The sequence below is a fragment of the Canis lupus genome, chromosome 5, assembly GCF_048164855.1.
Source record: "Canis lupus baileyi chromosome 5, mCanLup2.hap1, whole genome shotgun sequence".
NCBI classification, from domain to species: Eukaryota; Metazoa; Chordata; class Mammalia; order Carnivora; family Canidae; genus Canis; species Canis lupus.
Window position 1 is genome coordinate 67,963,780 of NC_132842.1, and position 22,718 is coordinate 67,986,497.

Below are 22,718 nucleotides of genomic sequence, written 5' to 3' on the forward strand. Positions count from 1 at the left end.
TATGATTGGTCAGAAAAATGACTCTCTTTGGATCTCTGGCTAAAATTAATGGGCTGTGCTGTTTAACATTCAATAAGGATATAAATTCATAAAACTTAAACGTTTAATCTATTTTCTATTTTTATTAAAGTTTGCTTAAATAAATTTGGTAGTAAAATATGTGTAATGGTAGGTACCATATATCCTCTTCCACTCTGTCTCCAGATCAATTAAACTGAGAATATTCAGGAGTAATAGACTTAATAGTGTGAACAGGAGAACCAAAAATGTGTCCAGATATATTCATTAATTCAGAAATAAAGTTTAATGATTTTCAGTTTTGTTTTTACTAGTACAAACTAGGTTAACAGTCTACTCTTCTGAACAATCTTATGCATGCCATATTTTTAGTAAGAGCTCAAAGAAAATGTTTGATAAGGTATATATTATACTGTATTTTATCCCAACCCCTAAAGTCAACACAAATACAAAACCACAGTCATGTTTACAAGGTAAAAATTGTACAGTAGCTCTGTATACTAAAATATTATCAACAATGCTGTTTCTGAGAATAAAAACATCAGCTGGCAGATCTGTTTTTATGATTTTACTGTATTTTTCCAGTATGACAGTGCCACTGAGTTAAGCTCACCATTCGTTCCATTCTTTCAGTATCTTTTCATTTCCAGTATGCACACCAGCTGGCAAATTCATTTTAATGGCAGTACTAGGTGGGAATTTAGTCTAAAGAGCAAAGACTCATTTCAATGAGTTATCTGATCATAAAACATGCAGTGGTGAACTTTCAATTCATTAACTATTTGTATCACTCAGTAAAGATTATTATTGTGGTTGGCATTATAATCATGAGGATTTTTTTTCCATGTAGTTAAAGCATGTTTTACCATTAGATTGACTATGGCGTGCAAGATCCACTAACTCTGTCAAGGGTGTGGCAACCACCTCACCAACATAATAAGTCCTTACATTCACGGCGGCCTGAATTAAGCTTCAATACAAAACTTAACAAACTTCCAGAAAACGTATTTCAACAGAGCCTTTTACACCTTCCTCACTAGCTAACCAGACATGGGTCATCATTGCTTGGCTTGACTTCTCCTTCTAGCAGCAAATTCATCACAACCTTTGTCAAATAGCTGCATGTTCCTCTTTTTCCCAGTGGGGGAGTGTTGTAAAAGGAAGTCATGTCATCCTACAAAGGAAAACAGTAAGTAAGTCATTTGATTTTTGTTTGTAAAGAGTTGACAGGTAAAATCAGTGTCAGCCTAGGGGGAAAAATAAATTCACAGAAAGATTTCCTCATGGAAAATAGAAACTTCTTGAGCTTTTCTTTCATTTTCCTAAGGCATCTTCTCAGCATATAAAACAAAGAGAGACATTTTTAGTATTCTCTTCTTTGCTGATAATTTTTATTTACTTAGGGAACCTTTTTACAGATGAGCATAAAATATTAAATGGAGAGCCTGGAAGGGACTATATTAGGTAGTATACACAGACCAATGCAGCCTGTTATGCATTCCCATCCTCCCCAGAATTTAATTTTATAGCCTTCTGGAATCTATGGCTCCTTTCTGGTAAAACACATTTTAACTGCTAACTATATAAAGGAAATTTATGTCTTCCCAATTTTTTTTTAGTCAGAGCTTCATAGCTGAGCTGACTAGTAATTAACTAAAAAGCACTACTAATTTCTCAAATAAGTCAGACTTCTCCCTGCCCCGCAAGTACTCTATTTTGCACTCTATAAATCTGTTTTGGAAGTTAAGTGATGAGAGATTAGGGATATTTTGAAGAGTCGAGACAATGAAAAAATTCTACAAAAAGCTGTTTTCTCTACTTACTTGTTTTTCAACTTCCTTTAGTCGACTCTCATCTTTTTGAAATTCATGAAATGCATCTTTCACTAGTTTGTCTAGATCAACTTTGTCTTGAAATTCTAGCTCAGGGTTTCTTTCCAATACAATGGATACAACCATTAGTAACTAGAAGAGACAGAGGTTGAAAGACAATTATATGAACCATAAAAGCAACATAATCTGTACATGTTTTCATTCTTTACTCAGATTGATGGATGACCCTTGAATCTCACAGTGTGTTCTGTACAATGACTGATTGTAGGACCATTGTGAGTGGAATCTTTCTAATCTGGCAAATTAGTAGCGTTAAGTTCTGTTTGGAAACTGCACATTTTTTTTCAATATATGTATCTTTGTAGCTGTCATTATGTATATAACTTTGTAGCTTATTCATTTCAATGAAACTAGTAAGAAAAATTATTTTCCCCATCACAGTCAACAGTACATAGTGCCCTGTTCACCCAAAGTGTCTGAACTTTCTGGCCTCTGGGCATTAATCCTTATTGGCAAGACACCAAAATCAGTGTCCAGTGGGACAGAGGCTGCCCTAGAAAAGGTAAGTAGGCCACAATGCCAAAGAAGGCAGATGAGTTCAGTGGAGACTCTGGATCTAGGCTCATGATCAAATGACCTGGAGCCCAACATCCCCAAACGGGTATAATTCTGTGACATCATAGTGTTTCTCAGGGGATGGTTATGTTTTAAAAAACACACCTAATTTTGACCTCTTTCTGGTCTGAGTACTATTGGGTCTGCATATCTTAGTTTAATGCATCACCCTATTGTTTAGCTATCTCATACATTCATCCTAAGTAGTAACATTCATTTTAGATGACAAACTGTTAGACACAAAGATTGTGTCTGAGTATACAATGCTTGCTTGGTAAAGAATTTAGGATGATGATTATGGCTCTGACTTTGTACATGGAACAGGAAAAAAGACCTCATAATTCCTAATTTGGGAATCTTCCTGATTATACTTTATCTAAATGCTTCCAAAACAGAACCTAAAAGAACCAAATGAAACACTTTCAGAAAAATCCAGGTGTTACAATGTGGCAGGGCAGGACTTTAGCCAGGAGAATGTGAAATTTTGTTCTAGTTCAAAAGAGAAATTCTTCTGCAAAGAGACCCTCATTTGGTCAACAAGAAGGACCTCCATGTCTATTGTAGTTCCCACATGATAGGCACTAGACACTGAAAGGCTGACAGCACAAGGAAGGCATCCACCCCTCCAATAACCCCATCTCTTCCTGACCTCAGGTTGCCTCATTCCCACATGCTACAAAACTGATTGGCTGATAGTGTCAGGGAATCTTGGCACATCTGAGGTAAGACTGAATCTCACTCAACTCTGATTGGATTTTAGATGCCAGATCCAGGACTTACTGAGAGCTTCTCCCTCACTCAGACATATTACCCAACCACAAGAGACACAAAATCTGATGGAGACATTCCCAGAGAAAGAGACAAAGTGAAGATGTACTATATGCTAAATCCATTCATTATGGGGATTATCTCCATATTTGGCATAATGTTTTAAAATGGCAAAAGAGCACATGTATACACCATGCACATGTGTGTATTTTAGCATTTAACCTTTTATAAAATAATACAGCACAAAATTGCATGTCTTCTCTGTTCACAGAGAGATGTTTAGAAAGATGTCCCTCAAAATACCAACACTGATGACCTATTGCTAGTGGATATAGTGGATGGGGGGATTTTTTTTTTTTTTTTTTTGCTTTCTTTTCTATAATTTTCTGAACTATTAAAACTTTCTACAATAGTCATGCACTCTTTCTGTAAACAGAAAAAAAAAAACAACCCTGAAATTAAAGCAAATAAAAGGTCACTTCCTCTGTTTTTTAGTAGTGTTAATGCACTTGCTTTTTTTTTTTCTTTTTTTAATGCACTTGCTTTTGAGAAGTGAGTATGTGTCTAAAAAAGCTGGGCAGTCTTTCTACACGGAAGGATTTAAGATTTTTTTTTTGTATATTTTTTTATTGGAGCCCTATTTCCAATGTAGATTAAAACACCCAGTGCTCATCCCGTCCAGTGCCCCCTCAGTGCCCGTCACTCAGTCACTCCATCCCCTCGCCCACCTCCCCTTCCACTACCCCTTGTTCGTTTCCCAGAATTAGGAGTCTCTCATGTTTTGTCACTCTCTCTGATTTGTTTATGTACCTTGACTTGGGTCAAGGATGGCTATATTCTCCAAGACTCAAACAGAGGAGATCCAGGTTAGGTAAGGAGTAGAATTCCTGGTCTCTTGAGCAGTTTCCTTTAGGTTAATTTTCAGGGAGCAGATAGAAAGCACTTTTCAGCAATCTACATTTCTAAATACAAACCTCCACAACAATCTGTCTGTACTTTGGCTGGTCAATATTTCCCAACATGTCTTCAACAAGGAGAGAGAAATTCATCTCATACATGGTCATATCTGACAGGGTTGGTTGCTGAAAAAAATAACTCAATATTAACATGCTGCATTGTTATACTGTGGTTCCCACTTAATAGAGGAATTTCATTTTCTAATCAATAAACTTTTTCAGCTCCTAAAAACCTTAGGGAGCATTTTAAGCATTTTATATATGTCAAACTACTGAAGCCAACCAGCTGACTATTGTGATAAATTAAACCTTCTGTTTTTAGTAGTTATCTTCACTATACAAATGTTAAAGGAAAGGGACTATATTGGAAATCCACTTCAACACACAAAAGAAACAGCCAAAAATTGAGACAACAAATAGAGTACATATTGCTTTCAGAATTAACACAACAAGTTATGCTTGCTGTCAGACTTTAGCATGTAAGTCACTTGATATTGAATTTACATCATTTCTGTGGCAGGTCCCTTCTGAGCTGGCAGCATAAAAATGCATACAAATAAGCAAAAACAACATTGCACGTAGAAATGGCAGGAAAACAGAGGGAAAAAACTAAAACTAAAAGAATTCACCCTACCCTTTATATTTCTTTTAAAACAAGAGTATTACATAGTCTTCCATTTACTTTTTACAAATGAAATGAAAACAGCAAATAAACTCAAATCCAAATGCATATCCAATTCTGGGCATGATGGCTAACCCTCAAAGGATTGAAAAGAAGACTCTGTTAGGTTTGTGTGGTGGAAAGCAGATGGAGTTACCAGACTTATTACCAGAGATGCAGAGATGGTGAGTCATATTTATTTGCTTCCACCTCAATGATGATTTACAGTGAACTTAATCACAGCCTCAGAACAAAGTGTGTCTACTTACTACTTCAAATGGGACCCAGCAGGAATATCCCCTTGAAATCAAATGATAGCAAAGTTGTTTGATTTGGTAAAATAATGCATCAGCCCTATAATTCAATATGGTTTACCTATTGTATTCTATATTCAGTATAATCTAACCTATTATTAATGTTTATAGATGGTACCTAGTTTGGGGAAAGTGAAGCCCAGTTGTTAAACACAGTAATAATAATTCTTTAGATGTCTAGCAATGAGATTAGTAGGGCTACAGAAGGAAAGAAAGGTCCTGTCATGGTTTCATATCAATTTCATATTAATGTATCTCATTTGAAAAGTCAACCTGGCTACTGTGCAACCATGACAAACCTAGAGAAGAGACATCAAGCTTGCTTTATTTCCTACTCTCTCAAAGAATAGCATAGAAGTTAAGACAAAAGGTTTAGAAGTCAAATTACCAGGAATAGGGTAGGGGATAGGTGATACACTCTGGGTCAACTACTTCCTAGATGTATGACCTTGGGAAAAAACACTTAGCTGTACCTCAGTTTCCTCATCTGTGAAGTGGGAATAATAGAGCACCTACCTCAAAAGATTGTTGTGAGGATTTAAGTGCCTGGCAAAAAAAAAAAAAAAAAGAAAAGTGCCTAGCACATAAAAATATTTAGTATGCATCTGCTGTTATTTTTGTTAGCAAAGAGAGAATATAAAATGTAAGTGGCCTAGGCAATCAGAGAATTATATGCAAATCTAGTAGGTATTAGAGGGGCCTGAGAAAGCAGCTAGCAAAAGGTCGCCATAGTCCAATGTATGCAGACATGAGGCCTAGCAGAAGCAGAGCAGGAATAATGGAGGCCTGTTCTCTGCTCATGACAGTGCTGCCCCATATGATGGTCACAGAGTATCTGAGGAGAGGGATGGAGCACCTATATTGACAACCAAATATAACTACTCAACAGTTTGTGAATAGTATAAAGAATTCTTTTAACAGTGATTATTCATTTTTAAAAATAAGTAATCAATGCACACAGTTCAAATTTGAATGGTTAAAGAGGTTTTTAGTCAAAAGCCTCCCCTGTGTCCTCAAACCACAGTTCCCTTCCCCAAGGCAAATAAAATACTGCTACCAGCATCTTGTGAGTCCTTCCAGAAATACTGTGTACATATAAACAAAATAAGTGTGGGTATGTGTATTTAAGAATACTATATTTGTATAAGGACCTTCATTGGAAATAATTTGGTTGACTTTTCATTACTAAAAACAAATATGGTACTACATTTCCAAAAGGCCTAATTATTCTTGTGTGTATATAAGCAGAATGAGTCAGATGTCAGTATTAAATAAAATAACCAAATCAAAGAAGCAAGCCAGTTTATACAACTTGTGTAACCATCCGAAGGAGGGAGCCCTAATTCATTTGGACCAAAGCTAAGTTATATCTTGAGTAAATTAAGTGATTATCTATGATCTAAAAATTTATTACATTTTTCACATTCACTGAAATTCAGTCATTTCCTTATTCACAGCACTACTAAGTCACTTTGCTTCTTAGGTCAGATTTGGTTCTGTCTTTTGAATGTATGTTTTATTGTTTGTGAGGTCCTCCAACACTGGCCCACTATCACTTGGTGTAAAGAAATACCAACATTCATAGTAATGCTAACATAAGAAACCCTAACTTCACTAATAAATAAACAAAGGAAGGACAGCTGCTTGGCAAAAGGTTTGGTCATATGGTTCCCTTAAACACAGAGCTTCCTTGAAACATTTGAAATAAAATAACACAAAAAGATTTTTGATTAAATACAACTTTTAAGGAAAATATCCATTTGGTTAAGCAAGGCTTTTGTATAGAGAGGCACTAATTTTAAAAAATTAAAGTAACTCAGACTGGGGAAAAAAATTTCCAATCCAATTGATTAGGTATCTTATTTTCTAGTATTCCCTCCCTTCAGGTATCTGGATATCCTTTCTTTAAATACTCTTAGAAAATGGAATAAGCAGAAAGACTATTTGCATTGCAGAAGGGGAAAGATTTCCCTACTCCCTTAGGTCCCCTTAAGTGACATAAATACAGTGGGGCTGTACCTGTGGCAAATGCTTCCCAGCTACAATGATACCATTGGGTGTACGCTCCAGGATCTGCCATACTCGGTCATAGAACCCAGCAGGAGTTCTATTCAAAGACCCATCAATCTGACGCCTGTTCAGCCAACATCTGTAGACCAAAAGAAAATGCCTCAGAGTTGAAAAGCAAGCTTGTTCTCATAGACAGCAGGGTTTTCAATATGAATTAATTGCTCCAATAGGGTGAGCAATAAAAGCCAAAATCCATCAATGATGCATATCTACCATGTGTTACAGAGGTTACTAAATATTTCATAGTGAATACAGAGCTTGCCAAAAGGAGAAAATACCCAAGATTTTAAAAAATTTAATAGGCAAAATGATATTCTCTAGTAAGTTATATTGTTCACTAAGGCATCAAATGACTTCCTAATATGCAAAGAAACTCTATTTAAAAACACAGAAGCAGGGAATTTCAAAATAATTTCATGAAGTCCTTACACACAATAAAATATACAACTTCAGGGATCCCTGGGTGGCGCAGCGGTTTGGCGCCTGCCTTTGGCCCAGGGCGCGATCCTGGAGACCTGGGATCGAATCCCACGTCGGGCTCCCGGTGCATGGAGCCTGCTTCTCCCTCTGCCTGTGTCTCTGCCTCTCTCTCTCTCTCTGTGACTATCATAAATAAATAAAAATTAAAAAAAAATAAAAAAAATATACAACTTCATAAAAGCATGGCTATCATATGGCTTGATCACTCCTATGCACTCTCCCAGAAAGATGCTTAATAAACATTTGGTAAGTAACGAAGGCTCAAAAAAGTATTATGCATCTAACGAAATTACCTTCTTTTAAACCTTATATTTTATTTTTTAGACCTTATATTTATTTTTTTCTATTTAAATATGGCGAAAGTACCAGTGCTGAAAAATCAGTTACATGATCTTACACATCATAGTAATCACACTATAGTGATAAGCCAAAATTCTAGATCTCTTATTTCCATGGATTAAGTATTACATCTTAAAGATATAATACTTACTCATTCACAAACTGCTAAAGATGCAGAATTTGCATAATTTGAAAAAGAACACACAAAGACACAGTAGTATATTCTTCCAAAAAGCTGCAGAGAGGAACAAATATACATCTTTTATATTTGATATTAAAATAGGCATTGAGTGAAATGTTTTCTTTTTTTTAAGATTTTATTTATTTATTCATGAGAGACACAGAGAGAGAGAGAGAGAGAGGCAGAGACACAGACAAAGGGAGAAGCAGGTTCCGTGCAGGGAACCCGATGTGGGACTCGATCCCAGGACTGCAGGATCATGCCCTGGGCTGAAGGCAGGTGCCAAACCACTGAGCCACCCAGGGATCCCCGCATTGAGTGAAATGTGCTCTCAACCACAAGGTAAAGCATATGACCAACAATATTCTTAGGTAGGAAAATAGCTATGCAGGAGACATATATTGAAAAAGACATTTTTGTTCTGATGAAAGAGGACCAATTAAGTTTTAAAACTGCATAAAACGAGTGAGGCATCTTTTTTGGATGCACATTTTTTTTTTTTTTTTTTTTTTGTTAGACCCAGACTTGTGTGGCTGGGTTCAGGGTCTGGCTAAAGAGAAGAAGCTCAAATGTGCAGGGGTTTCTTCTCCTTCCCCTTTTCCTTCTCCCCCCAACCTTTTTTTTTTTTTTAAGAATTTATTTATTCATGAGAGACACAGAGAGAGAGGAAAAAAGAGAGGCAGAGACACAGGCAGAGGAAAAGCAGGCTCCATGCAAGAAGTCCAATGCGGGACTGGATCCTGGGACGTCCTGAGCCAAAGGCAGACACCCAACCACTGAGCCACTCAGGTGTCCCAGTGTAGGGGTTTCTTGCTGATGTTTTACTTTGGATAATGAGGATGCAAAACTGAATACCCAGTATTCTGCATCTGATTTTTTTTGATATTCCCTTTGTGAGACAATAAGAAAAAAAAAAAAAAAGGTGTTTTCAGAGTTCTAAAGGCATGGTTAGTATTATAAAAAGGAGAGGTTTATTTAGAACAACAAAGAAAGTAGAAATGTGTGAATACTCACAATGGAGATGAATTACTTTTGAGGACCTCTCTTTTATTTTTTATTTTTTGGCTTTTTACTTTGAAATATGTGATTTACAGAGAAGTCAAAAAATTAATTCACAAGGTTCCTATATACTCAGCTTCTCCTACTTCCATTATCTTACACTAACACTTGCCAAAACCAGGAAATGAACGCTGACCCAATACTATTAGTATGGACCTTATTCAACTTATGCCATTATGCCATTTTATTTAGTAATGTCCTTGCTCAGATTGTGGGTTCAATGCAGGACATCACACTGCCTTTGGTACCTCCGTCTCCTAAGGTAGGTTCTTCCAATCTGTAGCAGTTCCTCAATCTTCTTTCATCTTTCATGAATTTAACATTTTAGAAATGTCAGTTATTTTGCACCTCAATCCACCTCAATTTGGGTCTATCTGATGTTTTCTAATGATTAGACTTAAATTATGCATTTCTGGCAAGAGTATCCAGAAGTGGTTGTGCCTTTTTAGTATATCATATCATGGAGTACATGATACTGATGTGTCTTGTTCCTAGGATGCTAACTTTGATCATTTGATTAAGGTAGTGTCTACTGGGTTCCTTCGTTGTAAAGTTAGCATTTTTCCTTTTGCAATTAAAAAAGTATCTTGAGTAGAAATACTTTTAAATTACGCAAATTTTTTTTATTCTTATAATACTTCCACCCACTAAATTTAGCATCCATTGATGGTTCCTGCCGCAATAATGGTTACTATTGTATTCGTCTAATGATGCTTTTCTACTTCCATTATTCCATCTACACTTATTAATTGGAATTCTACTGTCAGAAAGAATCCCTTCTGTCCCATTTATCTATTTATATCAGCATGGACTCAAGCACTTTTATTCTATTGGTTATAATTCAATATTATTATTATTTATTTTGTTGCTCAAATTGTCACATCTTTGGCCACTGAGCCTCCTTCAATTTGTCTCCAATATCCTTCTAACACACCTCTATAATTTTCTGGAGTACTATCTTACTTTCTGGTACCACAAGATACTCTAGGCTTGTATCTTATATTTTTCCTGTCCTGGACCTAGAATCAACCATTTTTCCATGGAATGTTGGCTCCTTCTATTAAAAGATATTATTTAGAAACCAGTGTTTGGGCACTAAGTTAGCTCATTGCTGTGGGGGTTTCACTGCTTCTGGGTCTTCCCAATGGACAGAGCAAAGAAAGATATGGATATATACTCATATATACACACACACATCCACATTTATTTGTCTCCATCTGTGTGAAAACCATGAATTCATACTGACACCTGCAATTTCAATCTACCACCACAGGTTATATTCTAGCCCTTCCCCTTCCCTTATTTGTAACTACTTGCTCTAACAGAGCCAAGTATGGCTTTCATTACCCACAATATATTTACACTATATATATATATCAATTTCAAAATTGTTAATCTCTACCTTTGTGAGATTTAAAAAAACCTTATTAATATACTGTAAGTATAGTATTTGTGTATAGCTCTTTTTTTTTTCTTTAGCTTTACAGTATCTAGAAATGTTTTCCAAAGGTATTTGGGTTAATTCTTTTCTTCCCAACTCCCTTCAGTGTGGGAGTATTATTCATTTGGCATACAGTTAGGTTCATTTGTTACTATTTGTATTGTTTTGTATTCCTTCCACATCTGGATTAATTTTAATTAGTTACTACATTTTGGGTATATAAAATATTATGGCAGTTTAAGAGTCAGTGCTACACAAAATGGTGATATTCAGGAAAATACTGCTTTCCCATTCAACCCTATTACGCTGTACCCAGCTGTTCCACCCTGTTCTCATCCACTCCCTGAAGGTAACCAATCTCCTTAGTTACTAGTTTAACCTTCCTGTATTTCTTCTGCACAAATGAGCAAATATTTCCTTTCTTACACAAGTAGCATGCTACAGATGCTCTTTTGTACGGTTATTTTCATTTAACAATATATTGTAGAAATGATTCCATATCAGTTCAGAGACAATGCTCCTTCTGTTTTCACAGCTTCATCACACTCCATCTGTGGATGCACCACAGCTTATTCAAATTTTCTCCTATGCACAAGGATTTAGGTAATGGGCACTCCAAAATTTATACACAATGATGCAATATTGTTGGAAACACATCTCTAGAATAAATTCCTAAAAGTCAAGGGGTTAAGTGCACATGTAGACTTGTTTTAGATGTTGCCAAATTCCCATACAAAAGGGCTGTACCTACCAGCTACACAAGAGTCTTGTTTCCCTACAGCCACAGCAAATGTTTATCATAATGTTTAACTTTTGCCAGTCTGATAGATGAGAAATAGCATCCCAATATGTTTTAGTTTATACTTCTCTAACTATGAGTTGGTTCAAACATCTTTTTTAAATATCTAAAGTCCATTTTTTATGTTTAAATGAATTTAATTAATCATATTTTCTCCTCTTTTTCTCTTGGGTTTTTGGTTCTTTGTCCCTCAGTTTTTAAGAATTCTTGGAAATTAGCCATTTGTAGCCTATTTTTTGTTCCAGTTTCTCAGCTGTCTTCTGAGATTGTCTATTTTCTGCCATGCAAAATGATGTTTTAAATTTTTATATAGTCTTATTAATCTTTTAATACCCCTAGATTTGAGCCATAGTTAGAAAGTCTTTCTCATACCGAGGTTAAAGCAGAATTTACCCATGTCTTCTTTTAGCTCTAGTGTGGTTTCATTTTTTATATTTAGACAGCAAACGCTATTTGGAGTTTATTCTTGTGTATGGTATAAAGTGTGGATTTGACTTTCTCTTTTCCTAAATGACTATTCAGTTGTCCCATCACTACTTATTTAAAAAAATAATGTCCATCTTTGATCCAGTGATATGAGATGCACCTTCATCACACATTAAATTTCCTATGTGCTTAAGGTCTGTTTCTGGGCTTTCCATTCTGTTCAGCTGGCCTATTTAAGTGTTCATGTGCCATCAGCACACTTTTTATCATAGAGGCTCCATAGTATGTTTCACTGTTAGGGCAAGCCCTTCTTTCATGTTGTTCTGGTTATTCTTGCATGCTTGCTTCTCCATATGAAGTTTAGTATTAACTTGTCTACCTCCATAAACAGCTTGTTGGAATTTTTTTGGAATTGCATTAAATTTATATCTGATATCTTTATAATGTTAAGTGCTCCTCTGTAAGAACAAAGATGTCTTCCCATTTCCTCAAATCTATTTTTGTAGAGGACTTCTTTTCTAGGCATATAACTATACCATCTTAGAAAATATCAGGCATACAAATAGTGCTATTAAATGCTTGCCTAAATAATTATATTAAAACTCTTACTGTGATAAAACAGTCTTCAATGCATTCCATAAGTATTTTTTTGTTGTTGTTTATTCTAAGCTTTACACAAGTTAAGTCTATGAAATGATTTAGCTCTGAATAAGTTTATAGTCTACTTAGGAAGACAGAGTTACAGGCAATGTATTTAAATAATGTTACCTAACTCAAATCTTTATGCCAAAATGTTGGGAAGAGATGGTAAGTGCTACAAAGGTTCAGAAAAGGAATTGACCAAAGTGGTAAAAACTCTTATATTCTGTACAAAATAAAAATTAAGATACACTGATAAGCTATACCAGAAAACAGTATAAAATTAAATTTAATACAAAATCACAGCTGAAGATAAACATTTTGAGTAGTATCTTTGTGTACACTGTCTCCTAGTAAGGTGACCTCTGATACTGTTGTATTTTATTACTATCTTATTAATTTCATATATGAATGAAATATATATATGGCATATATATCAGAGTATGATGTTACTATAAATACAGAGTGTTCTGTAGGTAATAAAGGGTCCTCATTACCCTCCATTCTGTTGAGGCTGGAGAATATCCAACAGAAGCTGTTTAACTTCACTAGGTGACAGCTGATACAAGTCTCTAGCTGGTTTGTCTCCGCCACGGATCTGTAGTTCATACTCCATAGCATGGATAATCCACCTGAAACAAAGAGAAGCATGAATCAGTAAATCACCTCGTGCTTCTCACAGCAGTCCCCTCGACAGCACTGACCCATTCAAAGGGGAATGAAGAAAAAGTCATCGGAATTTTCTGAACCATTGATATAATTACTTCCATCAAGATTATATGACATCACCAGATTCTTAAAAAAAGAGGTCAGGTCTGCTTTTGCATATGTGCTTAGGTAGTAAACTTAAAAATAGGTAAGGACTGAGGTTCTTACTAAATGAGATTCTATCAATTTGGTACAAAAGTATACTGTGTACAATAGCTGCTACACTATTATTTTCATAATACTAGATATATCCAAGTAGGATAAAAACAATTCATTGGAATTGGAAATGGGCTGAGATATGCTATTACATAAGTGTTCCTTTCCCAGGAAGGACAAGCACTTATACCTATTTCCTTTACTTTGCAGTTATTCCCTTGTGTTTGGAAAAGACAGGGAAGTATCTGCCTTCGAAATACAAGGACACAGTTAGTTAGAACTCAATTATAGGAGTATATTAGAGAACATACTTTTTTTTTTTTTTTTTTTTAAATGTTTATTTATTTATGATAGTCACAGAGAGAGAAAGAGAGAGAGGCAGAGACACAGGCAGAGGGAGAAGCAGGCTCCATGCACCGGAAGTCCGATGTGGGATTCGATCCCGGGTCTCCAGGATCGCGCCCTGGGCCAAAGGCAGGCGCCAAACCACTGCGCCACCCAGGGATCCCTAGAGAACATACTTTAACAGATTTCAGAAGAATCTTCTTTACAGATATTTAAATGCTGTTCATGTACCTATTCTTAAAGAATCTATTCTTTAATAGATATTTAAATGCTGTTTATAAAATATTTTTTTTATTGCAGAGGAGGCTTTAATGTAATTACTTAGGCAACTGGATTGCTATTTATGTGTCTTGCATTTTCCAAGGTAAAATATTGAATTATTTTACATATACGTTATTTCACTTTTTAATTTAAGAAGCTTTTAATATGTATTTTTACAGTTTCATCTCATTTCTTTCATTTACTGTATTTTGAGGAAAGAACTCAGACTAGTTATGCAAAACAAAGAAAACCATGGAAATAATACTGTGCCTTAGGGAATCAGAACTCTACACACCATTAGGAAGAGCTAGGGAATTAGTTTTATATAGCAGATTTCCAAGCTTTATCCTTAAATCCTTCGATGAACACTGAATAACAAACACAGACAGTGCAGCTCAGCAACTAGAAAGAATGTGCCTTCACCACCCATATTACTTTGTCTCCCAAAGGGGAGCAGTATAGCCAACCCACTGGGAGAAATGTCTGGTTACAGCAGTGAAGAGTTTAAAGTGGTTAAGTTACCGCACTCAAATATGTCATTATCTTTTTCCTGATACACTTTATCGAAAAACAACCCACAAGGCTATTGCAGGTACAGAGGATGAAAAAGCTGGGTGGAAATAATCAAAAGATTAAAGTCCTTCTTTCTCTAAGGCTGCTTTGCAAAACAACACTGATGCATCCCCATGGGATACTTTTAATGTCTCTCATAGGAAAAAAATAAGAAAAGCGTGAAGCCTTCCCAGTTGAGCCCAGGTGATATCAGCCAGGCATATGTCCCTGCCTGCTGGGCCAGGCCACAGGCCACAAGGCAAATGTCCTTGTTCTCTGACTGCTCCAATCTCACTGCCTTCTGCTGAGGCGACCCAATTCCTTTTCCTACCCTTTCCCATATATTCTGTTGTTATCATTTCTGGAAGTTAGGAATTTAACTAGTTTACCAGTTAATTGCACTGAGATGTATGAAAGATACACAAGGATGGAACATAATAATTTAAAAAATATATATTATTACTATTATTACTGTTGATGGTACATGATAAATATTTAATAGTTGCTCACTGGTAAGAACAATAATGATGACAAAGCATGTGCAAACAACAAAATAAACAAAACAACAGAACATGTGACAGAATTAAGATTTACCGTTTATATTTCTCTAATAGGTTGAAAAGAAGAGCTGGACTAAAACTATATTATTGTCAAAGACTAGAATGTCTTTAATTTTTAATTCTCATTATTATGAATTGTATTTAGTCAAAATGTTATATCAGTTTAAAAGCCACAAAGATATAGTTTCTTTGGATGCTTTGATGTTAAAGTTGCCTATGAAATTAGCTGTTAAAGTAATAAACTGCTCCATGGGCCTCTGTTTAAATAAAAAATTGTTTTTAATTTTACAGGTTATAATTATCCTCTATTATTTTCTTTTCTTTAATATTTAACATTTACATTTGAGGTAACTTAGTATAAAAGGAAGAGCATCAAATTAAAAATCTAAACACCTGTCTTTTGGTCTCAACAAGTCAATGGAATGAAAAGTAAAGTGGGGTTTGGAAGTCCTTTACCAGATTAAAAGTGACTGAAGAGCTATAACAACAAATGCCACAGGTGGGTCCTGTTTGGGATCCTGACTTTTTTTTTAAATTTATTTTGAGGACAACCGGAGAAATCTGAATAAGAACTGGGCGCTAGGTGATATTAAGGAATTACTGATAAATTTTATCGGGTGTGATAATAGTATTGTGTTTATTGAGAAAATGTTCTTTTAAAGATATACATAATTAAAATATTGAGAAGTAAAAGTAAAAAAGTCTGAGATTTGCTTTATAAGCTACCGCCAAAAAAAAAAAAGATGAAGCAAATATGACAAATGTAAATTGCTAATAATTTAAATAATGGGAACATGGGTATTTACCAAATTATTCTATTATTAAACATTTAAATTTTTTTATAATGAAAAGCAAAAGCAATAAAGATAGGCTTAAGTGACAATTCTGTCACTTACCAACTGTGTCCCACTGGCAAATTATTTTTCAAATGGGAATATTATTCTTACTTGTTCAGCTCATTTTATGGAATTATTTTCAGGAACAAAAAGACAATGTATGTTAAAAAGCTTTTGAAAGTATAGAGTCATAAAAAAGTTAGAAAACTCCTTTTATTTGACCTCTGATACTCAGGTTGGAGAAAGATAATACAATGTTTATACTGAAGTCTTGAAGTTTCAGGAGGTGTCCCCTTCTAAAAGAAATAACTTTAAAATTTTAAAAACACTAAGTTTCTAATTTTCTAAAACTTGAATTATTAAAACTGAGCATTATTTATCACATTTACCTTTTATAATCTTTTGTGACAATAACAAGATAGTTGGAGATCTAAAAATTTCCCCTCAGGTTTCTTCCTTCTGTTCACAAAATCTCAGCAGTTCTGTGAGCCAAATTATAGAAAACATTGTACTCAATAGTCACCAAAGAAAGGTGACTGTTTTCCATTCATTCTAGCACAAATGAATATAATTTATCTGCCATATTACTAAAAATACATTTATTCATTCAAAAATACTGTCCAAACCAATCATTTTAGCTTAGAATTCTTCAAAGGACTAAAAAACAGCAAGTCTTAGACATAAACTACTACACTGGGATCCCTGGGTGGCGCAGCGGTTTAGCGCCTGCCTTTGGCCCAGGGCGCAATCCTGGAGACCCAGGATCGAATCCCATGTCGGGCTCCTGGTGCATGGAGCCTGCTTCTCCCTCTGCCTGTGTCTCTGCCTCTCTCTCTCTGTGTGTGTGTGTGTGTGTGTGTGACTATAATAAATAAATTAAAAAAAAAACAAAAACAAAACTACTACACTGCAAAGACAGAGAATGTAAATTACCTAGGGAGAAACACCCCCAGTTAAAAAATTCAAAGAGTTTTAATCCATTTTTAGAACTACTAATATGAAAGGGCATTAATTCCTTTGCATGAGAATATCTCACTTCTTATCCTTATTCCTGCTGACAAAATCATCAAATCTGAGTTGACAATTCCAATGTAAAAGCAGTTAATGCAAATGGGGAAAGAAAGCAAGTGAGCAAATGTGGAAGGTCAAAAGAATGAAGGTTATCCTTGGATCACATCCATATAAATTCAGTCTGTCTAAAGAACCAGGGACATGCTCTACTTGCCAATAAGCAAATGAGAAAGTGGCAGATACACACGACTGACCAGATCAACCTTCATGTGTATCAAGGTTTGAGTTGAGGACAATGAATTCCTCAGCACTGCTGCAAAAGTATGAAAAGGTGGACTAGTATTCCTATATAGTCCTAGGGACAACCTTATCCTTCTAAAAACTATCTTGTGAGGTTAGTAAGCATACTGTCCACATATTGGTATTTTTCTTTCCAACATGCCCCAATCAAGGAGTGCAATATACAGTAAAGTACATGGAAATCTGACATCATTGGTAAACCAGGACAGCTAACATTTTCTGAAAACATGCCTCTGATTCATAGCAAGAAACAATTTTAAAAATAATCATTTTGAGCCAATTTGAAGATACTAAGAAGTGCTTGCCAAGTTTGCTGTTAAACAGGGAATGAATAACTCTCTGCAAGCATTTACTAAGTCATGTAAGAGGAGATGGTAAAATTGCAGGAAAGAACTTTTTTGCTTGATTCATATTAATACAGAAAGGGTGATAATTTGAAAAGGCAAGCTGAGCTTCCTGTCCGGTAACTGGAGAACAATGACTCACTTACTCTACCCCTGAAATAATCAGAATAGAGGTAGGAGAGCTCTATCATCTCACTTCCTCATATCAAATGTCAAAAATAAAGACCTTTGAATGAGCATAAAGACATGCTAATGTACTCAGACCTCTAATTATCTCCTTTTTCCTTTATTGCATAAGCAATGTTACAGTCTAGTACCTATGACATCAATGGCCCAGCTGTGGGCATCAGAAGAGAAGACATGCCTGAATCATAATTGCTTACAGATGATGTCCTGGCAGTATGAAAAGCAGAGATGAAAAAGGCTTGATAACATATATCCTCAAGGGTTATCTCCCACTAAAGCCTGACTGACAGACCGAAAGCAGAAAGCAGTTGATTGGAGGTCTTTACAGTAATGGGCCTGTCAGGAACTTGATCTATTTCAACAAGAAAGCTGGAGCACAAATCAATAATGAGACAGCAAATCAAATCATTATCAGACTAGAATACCATTCCTGTGAGTAGGTTAATTTCGTTCACAGGAGTACCTGATAGCAGTAATGTTGAGAAATTGCACTGGCAGGATTAACTTTGGAAAAAAGAGGAAAGAAACATAGGTAGCATTGATCTAAAGCAACTGAGGCAGTGGGTGATATAAATAAATAAATTTTAAAAGCCCCCAAACCTCATAGAGAAAGGTTAAAACAGGGAGATAAAAGTATACATAGTGCAGAGGAACTCTAGGTAAATGGACCATGACTAAGATGAATGTTCTTATTTCTTATATCCATTCAGCCTAGTGAATGTTGGCATTTCAGGAGGAATATGGTGTTAAAAAGTGACTAAACTATCAATCTCTTTATTTGTAATCAACAAGAGAAACAATAGTAAAAGGTTAGATATGAATGAGTCTGAAATGCTTTAATTAACCTTTAAGGAAGTAAAAAATTAATGTTTTCTAGAACACCCCCCCTTCTTTTAAAATCATGCTGCTATCACCATAATACACAAAGGGGTGACTTAGAGGAACAGTAAGTTCAACAATTTATAAGAAATTTGACATTCAAGGACCCTATAAATGAATAATTTGCTCATCATTAAACAAACTAAAACTTTCTAGGGACTAACTCAAGTAAATTCTTGTAAGAAACATATATATTTCTGTAGCTGGCAGTAAACTAACATGCAAGCAAGCCATTCACTTAGGGAGCTGACGTCCGAGTAAAATTGACTAAGGATAAAGTGCAATACAAATATATTTAAAAGATACAAAAACACCTTTTCTTTTTTAGAGGGACACTATTCCAAGTCCCAGAGACAGGATAATTGTACTTCTCTAAAGTTGTCTGATATCCCTAGAATAGAAATAAGGTTCCAAAAACCTTTCTGTTAATGTGGTAGGAGAGCACTATGGGCACAGGTATAAGGGGATTTTAGAGGGTTTGGCAAGTATCTCATGAGGGATGATTAAGTGATGGAGGGGAGAGACCAGGTCAGATGGCAGTAGGGAATACAGAGGGGATTCTGAGTTAAGGTTTCTGTATGAAAGGCTTAAGGATTACTGCACTAGATTCTCAAGTAGAAATAACCACAGCAAAAAGGGATACTTCTAAGCTGAACATATTTTATGGGAGTAGAGGGTCTTTGAAAGCCTAGGACTGGAAGATGGGGGGAGGAATGTGTGTTGGAAGGGAGAGTGTCCTGCTTCTTGGGGCTTCTCGTGTGTATAAAGGTATGCCTAGACGTATCTATACTCCAAAAGCCATATGATACATGACCTCAAATTACTGAATGTCACAGCAACACTGCTGAAGCTTTATAAAACAACTTCACATTCCTTACTGAGAATCCCCACAATCCAATGAGGAAGCAAAGCCAATGATAGCTTCCCTATTTTATATACAGGAGAGCTGGAATAGGTGGTTGGGAAACATGAACACTGGAGACATTCACTCTAGGTTCAAATCCTAGTTTGTGGTCTTGTGACCTTGGGCAAGTTACTTTGCTAAATTTTCACGGTATTTTAATACATTTCTTGCAGCGTACAAAGAGCTAATTCAGAATCAGTTCCAAATCATCCCCATTTGTTTGGTGCCATGATGAATAAAGTGGCAAAATTTAATTTCTTATGTTAACTTCTAATGCTTCAGGCTCCTTGGTGTGCCTTGCACTGTGCAGTGCCAAACAGTACTGATGCCGTATTAGAGGAATGACAAACAGAAGATGAAAACCATCTAGAGCTAATGTACATCATAGTTGCTACATGAATACTTGAATACAAAATGAGTCAGAAGTTGAAATCATGGAGAAGAGACCCTAAAGGTCATAAGATTTTAGGAAAACAGCAATGTGTATTTCCCTGAGAAAACAGCAACAGTCTACATAAGTGAAAACATATATAAAGCACTTATAATCAGATCAAGAACTGTGGAATCCGGCAGATCTGGGTATGAATCCCACTTTGACATACTGGTTTAACAAAGACAGGTCATCTAGGCTTTCTGAATCTTGGTTTGCTGATTTGGGGTACTAGTGCCTACCTCAAAGTTGTTGAATCTATTATATAGATAATATATGTGAAGTATTTTAGCATTTTGCATAGTATATAGTAGGCATTTAATAAGTAATATTTGTGGTTATGTTGGAAGAATATATGGAAGAAGACAATATCATAGTCATAGTATGAAGACAATATCATAGTTTATCATAGTGAACTTCTGAGTGCGCTAACCACATGCTATTCATATGCTTATCCCCTTAGATCTTAATTGGGAAAGCTATTTTAGAGAGGTACCATTATAAGGCAACTTGTACCATACTCTGATGTGATTAATTGTACCACTCCATTAATAAATGGAGAAAAGTGCTATATCCTTCTACCCATTACATGTATAGCTGGATTTTCATATAAATAAGGCCCTATTTAACTTGGTAAATTCCTGAAGGACGTGACTTGTACAAATCAAATAACATTTATCAAAAGTAAAAGAGTCCTTTATTTCTTTATCTAATGAGCAGAGGCAGGCTATCTTTTATTTTCCCTAAATTCCCCATTGCTGGCTCAAAGCAAGCTTTCTGAACCTACTTATAACCTACCTATATATTAAACAATCAAATTTTATTAAGCATCTCCTGTAAGCTAGACCCTGACATAGACAGGAAAATAAGATATAGTCCCTATCATTAGCAGAAGTAAATTTCTCAAATAAATTATAGCTTATTAAAAAAAAAGATTTCTCTCCAATTGAAAATGCAACACTATTTGGAGCTAAACCTGTGAGACCCAAGTGAGAGGGAAATACACAGCAATGAGTTGGGCAGGGACATTGTTAATATTCACAATGGAAATACAATGCCACATTTAATTCCAGGATGAGTTTCAGGACAATGAATAATTAAAGTTTCATGGCAAATCTTCATTAGAAGGTCTTCTGCTATCATTAAATACTAAGTCACATGCTGCTATCCTGACATTTTTATTTTGGGTGGCACAGTTTAAGGAAAAAAGGGTATATTATTTCTCATGGAAGGCACTGAGCATATAGAGTAGCAGATACAAAAACTGGAAGAAAACTATTTTTAGAGTAAATTAAACCTATTTCATTTCCATCAAGTGAAGTTTCAGGTCAGATTTGAATTCAAGAAAGAAAATTCCAATGGGTTTTTGGAAGAACATAAATTAGCCTAAAATGCTGAATAAGCAGTGAAGGAAAAACTACAGGTTGAAAAACACAGCATTGGAAGTAAAATTCTGGGAAACTGTTAACTTTTACTCTAAGGCTCTGTTTAAACCTCTGCAAGGATGACTATCACTTAAAGTGGCTCTCCTGAATAGAACATTTATTACAAGGAATGTGCTTTGGAACAGTTATAACCTTTGCTTCTCAGTCAGGTTCAGAGAAATGCCTGAGTCTGGGGCAAAAGAGTACTTTTAATATCCAGTATGGATACAGAGAATCACATTTCCTTTCATTTAGAGACAACTTACATGAAAGATCCATTTCTGTAACCTTATATGTAGTCAAGACATTAGAGTTAAAAATATTAAAGCAAACAGATTGAACAAATCAGGGTATGATGGAAAGTTCTTATAATTGATTTGGAATACCTCTAAATCTTTGAAAGGAACAACTTTAAAGAATAAAAATTAAGGTCAAGTTCTATGCTGAGTGAATTCCCTCTTTGATCAACAGAAAGGGGAGATAAAGGTTGGGAAATTCACCTGAAATATGCTATAATTGAAGTAAGGCCAACAGTTTAAAAATAATAACGTCAAATGAACATCTTTAAATAAAGCTGAAAAATATAACTTAGAAGTAGAAATCTCCTAGAGAAAATAACTGACAATGATTTTATATTTTTCAGGTATTTCCCCCCACATGTTATATGTATGTACAGTATTATTATTGCTCTTTTATTTAAAAATAGAACAATACATTCGAAACTTAGTTATTTTTTCACTTAATTTATCTTAGATATTTATAAATGTCAGTATAGACTTTCTCTTGTTACTTGTAATAGCTGATCAGCATTTTATTATCTGGCTATAATAATTTATTTAAACTAATTTCTACTGATGGAAATCTAGGTTGTCCCCAAGGTTTCACTATTTCAAACACTGCTGAAATGAAGACTGCTATAAAACATGTCTAAATTCCTAGGATGAGAATTGTTGAAACAAGAGGTATGCAGATACTGCCAAATAAGCAACTAGTTTTTTTTATATGTAATTTTGAATGAAAAGCTGGGTAATCACTTTTCACAAAGTGCTTCATACACATGTGCAAAATTAAAACTAAGGAATGGGGAGTGCCTGGGTGGTTCAGGTGGTTGAGTGTCTGCCTTCGGCTCAGGTCATGATTCCAGGATCCTGGGATTGGGCCCCCGCATCGGGCTTCTCCCTCTCCTGCTCTGCCCCCTGTCTGTATGCTCTATTCGTGTTACAT

At 35.4% G+C, this 22,718-nt stretch overlaps 1 protein-coding gene across 6 annotated transcripts in view; it reads right to left on the reverse strand.

Moving 5' to 3' along the window:
• Window positions 1-281: 281 nt before the first annotated feature.
• PHKB (phosphorylase kinase regulatory subunit beta) overlaps window positions 282-22,718 on the reverse strand; it is a 214,910-nt gene continuing 192,473 nt past the window's right edge. For all 6 annotated transcript variants that reach the window (XM_072827267.1, XM_072827266.1, XM_072827263.1 and 3 more), the window contains 5 exons: window positions 13,096-13,230; window positions 7,184-7,313; window positions 4,208-4,315; window positions 1,842-1,982; window positions 282-1,192 (listed from right to left, as the gene is read on the reverse strand). In XM_072827267.1, the coding sequence (XP_072683368.1) occupies window positions 1,055-1,192; window positions 1,842-1,982; window positions 4,208-4,315; window positions 7,184-7,313; window positions 13,096-13,230 (652 nt within the window). In that variant the 3' untranslated portion in view covers window positions 282-1,054. The remainder of the gene's footprint in view (window positions 1,193-1,841; window positions 1,983-4,207; window positions 4,316-7,183; window positions 7,314-13,095; window positions 13,231-22,718) is intronic.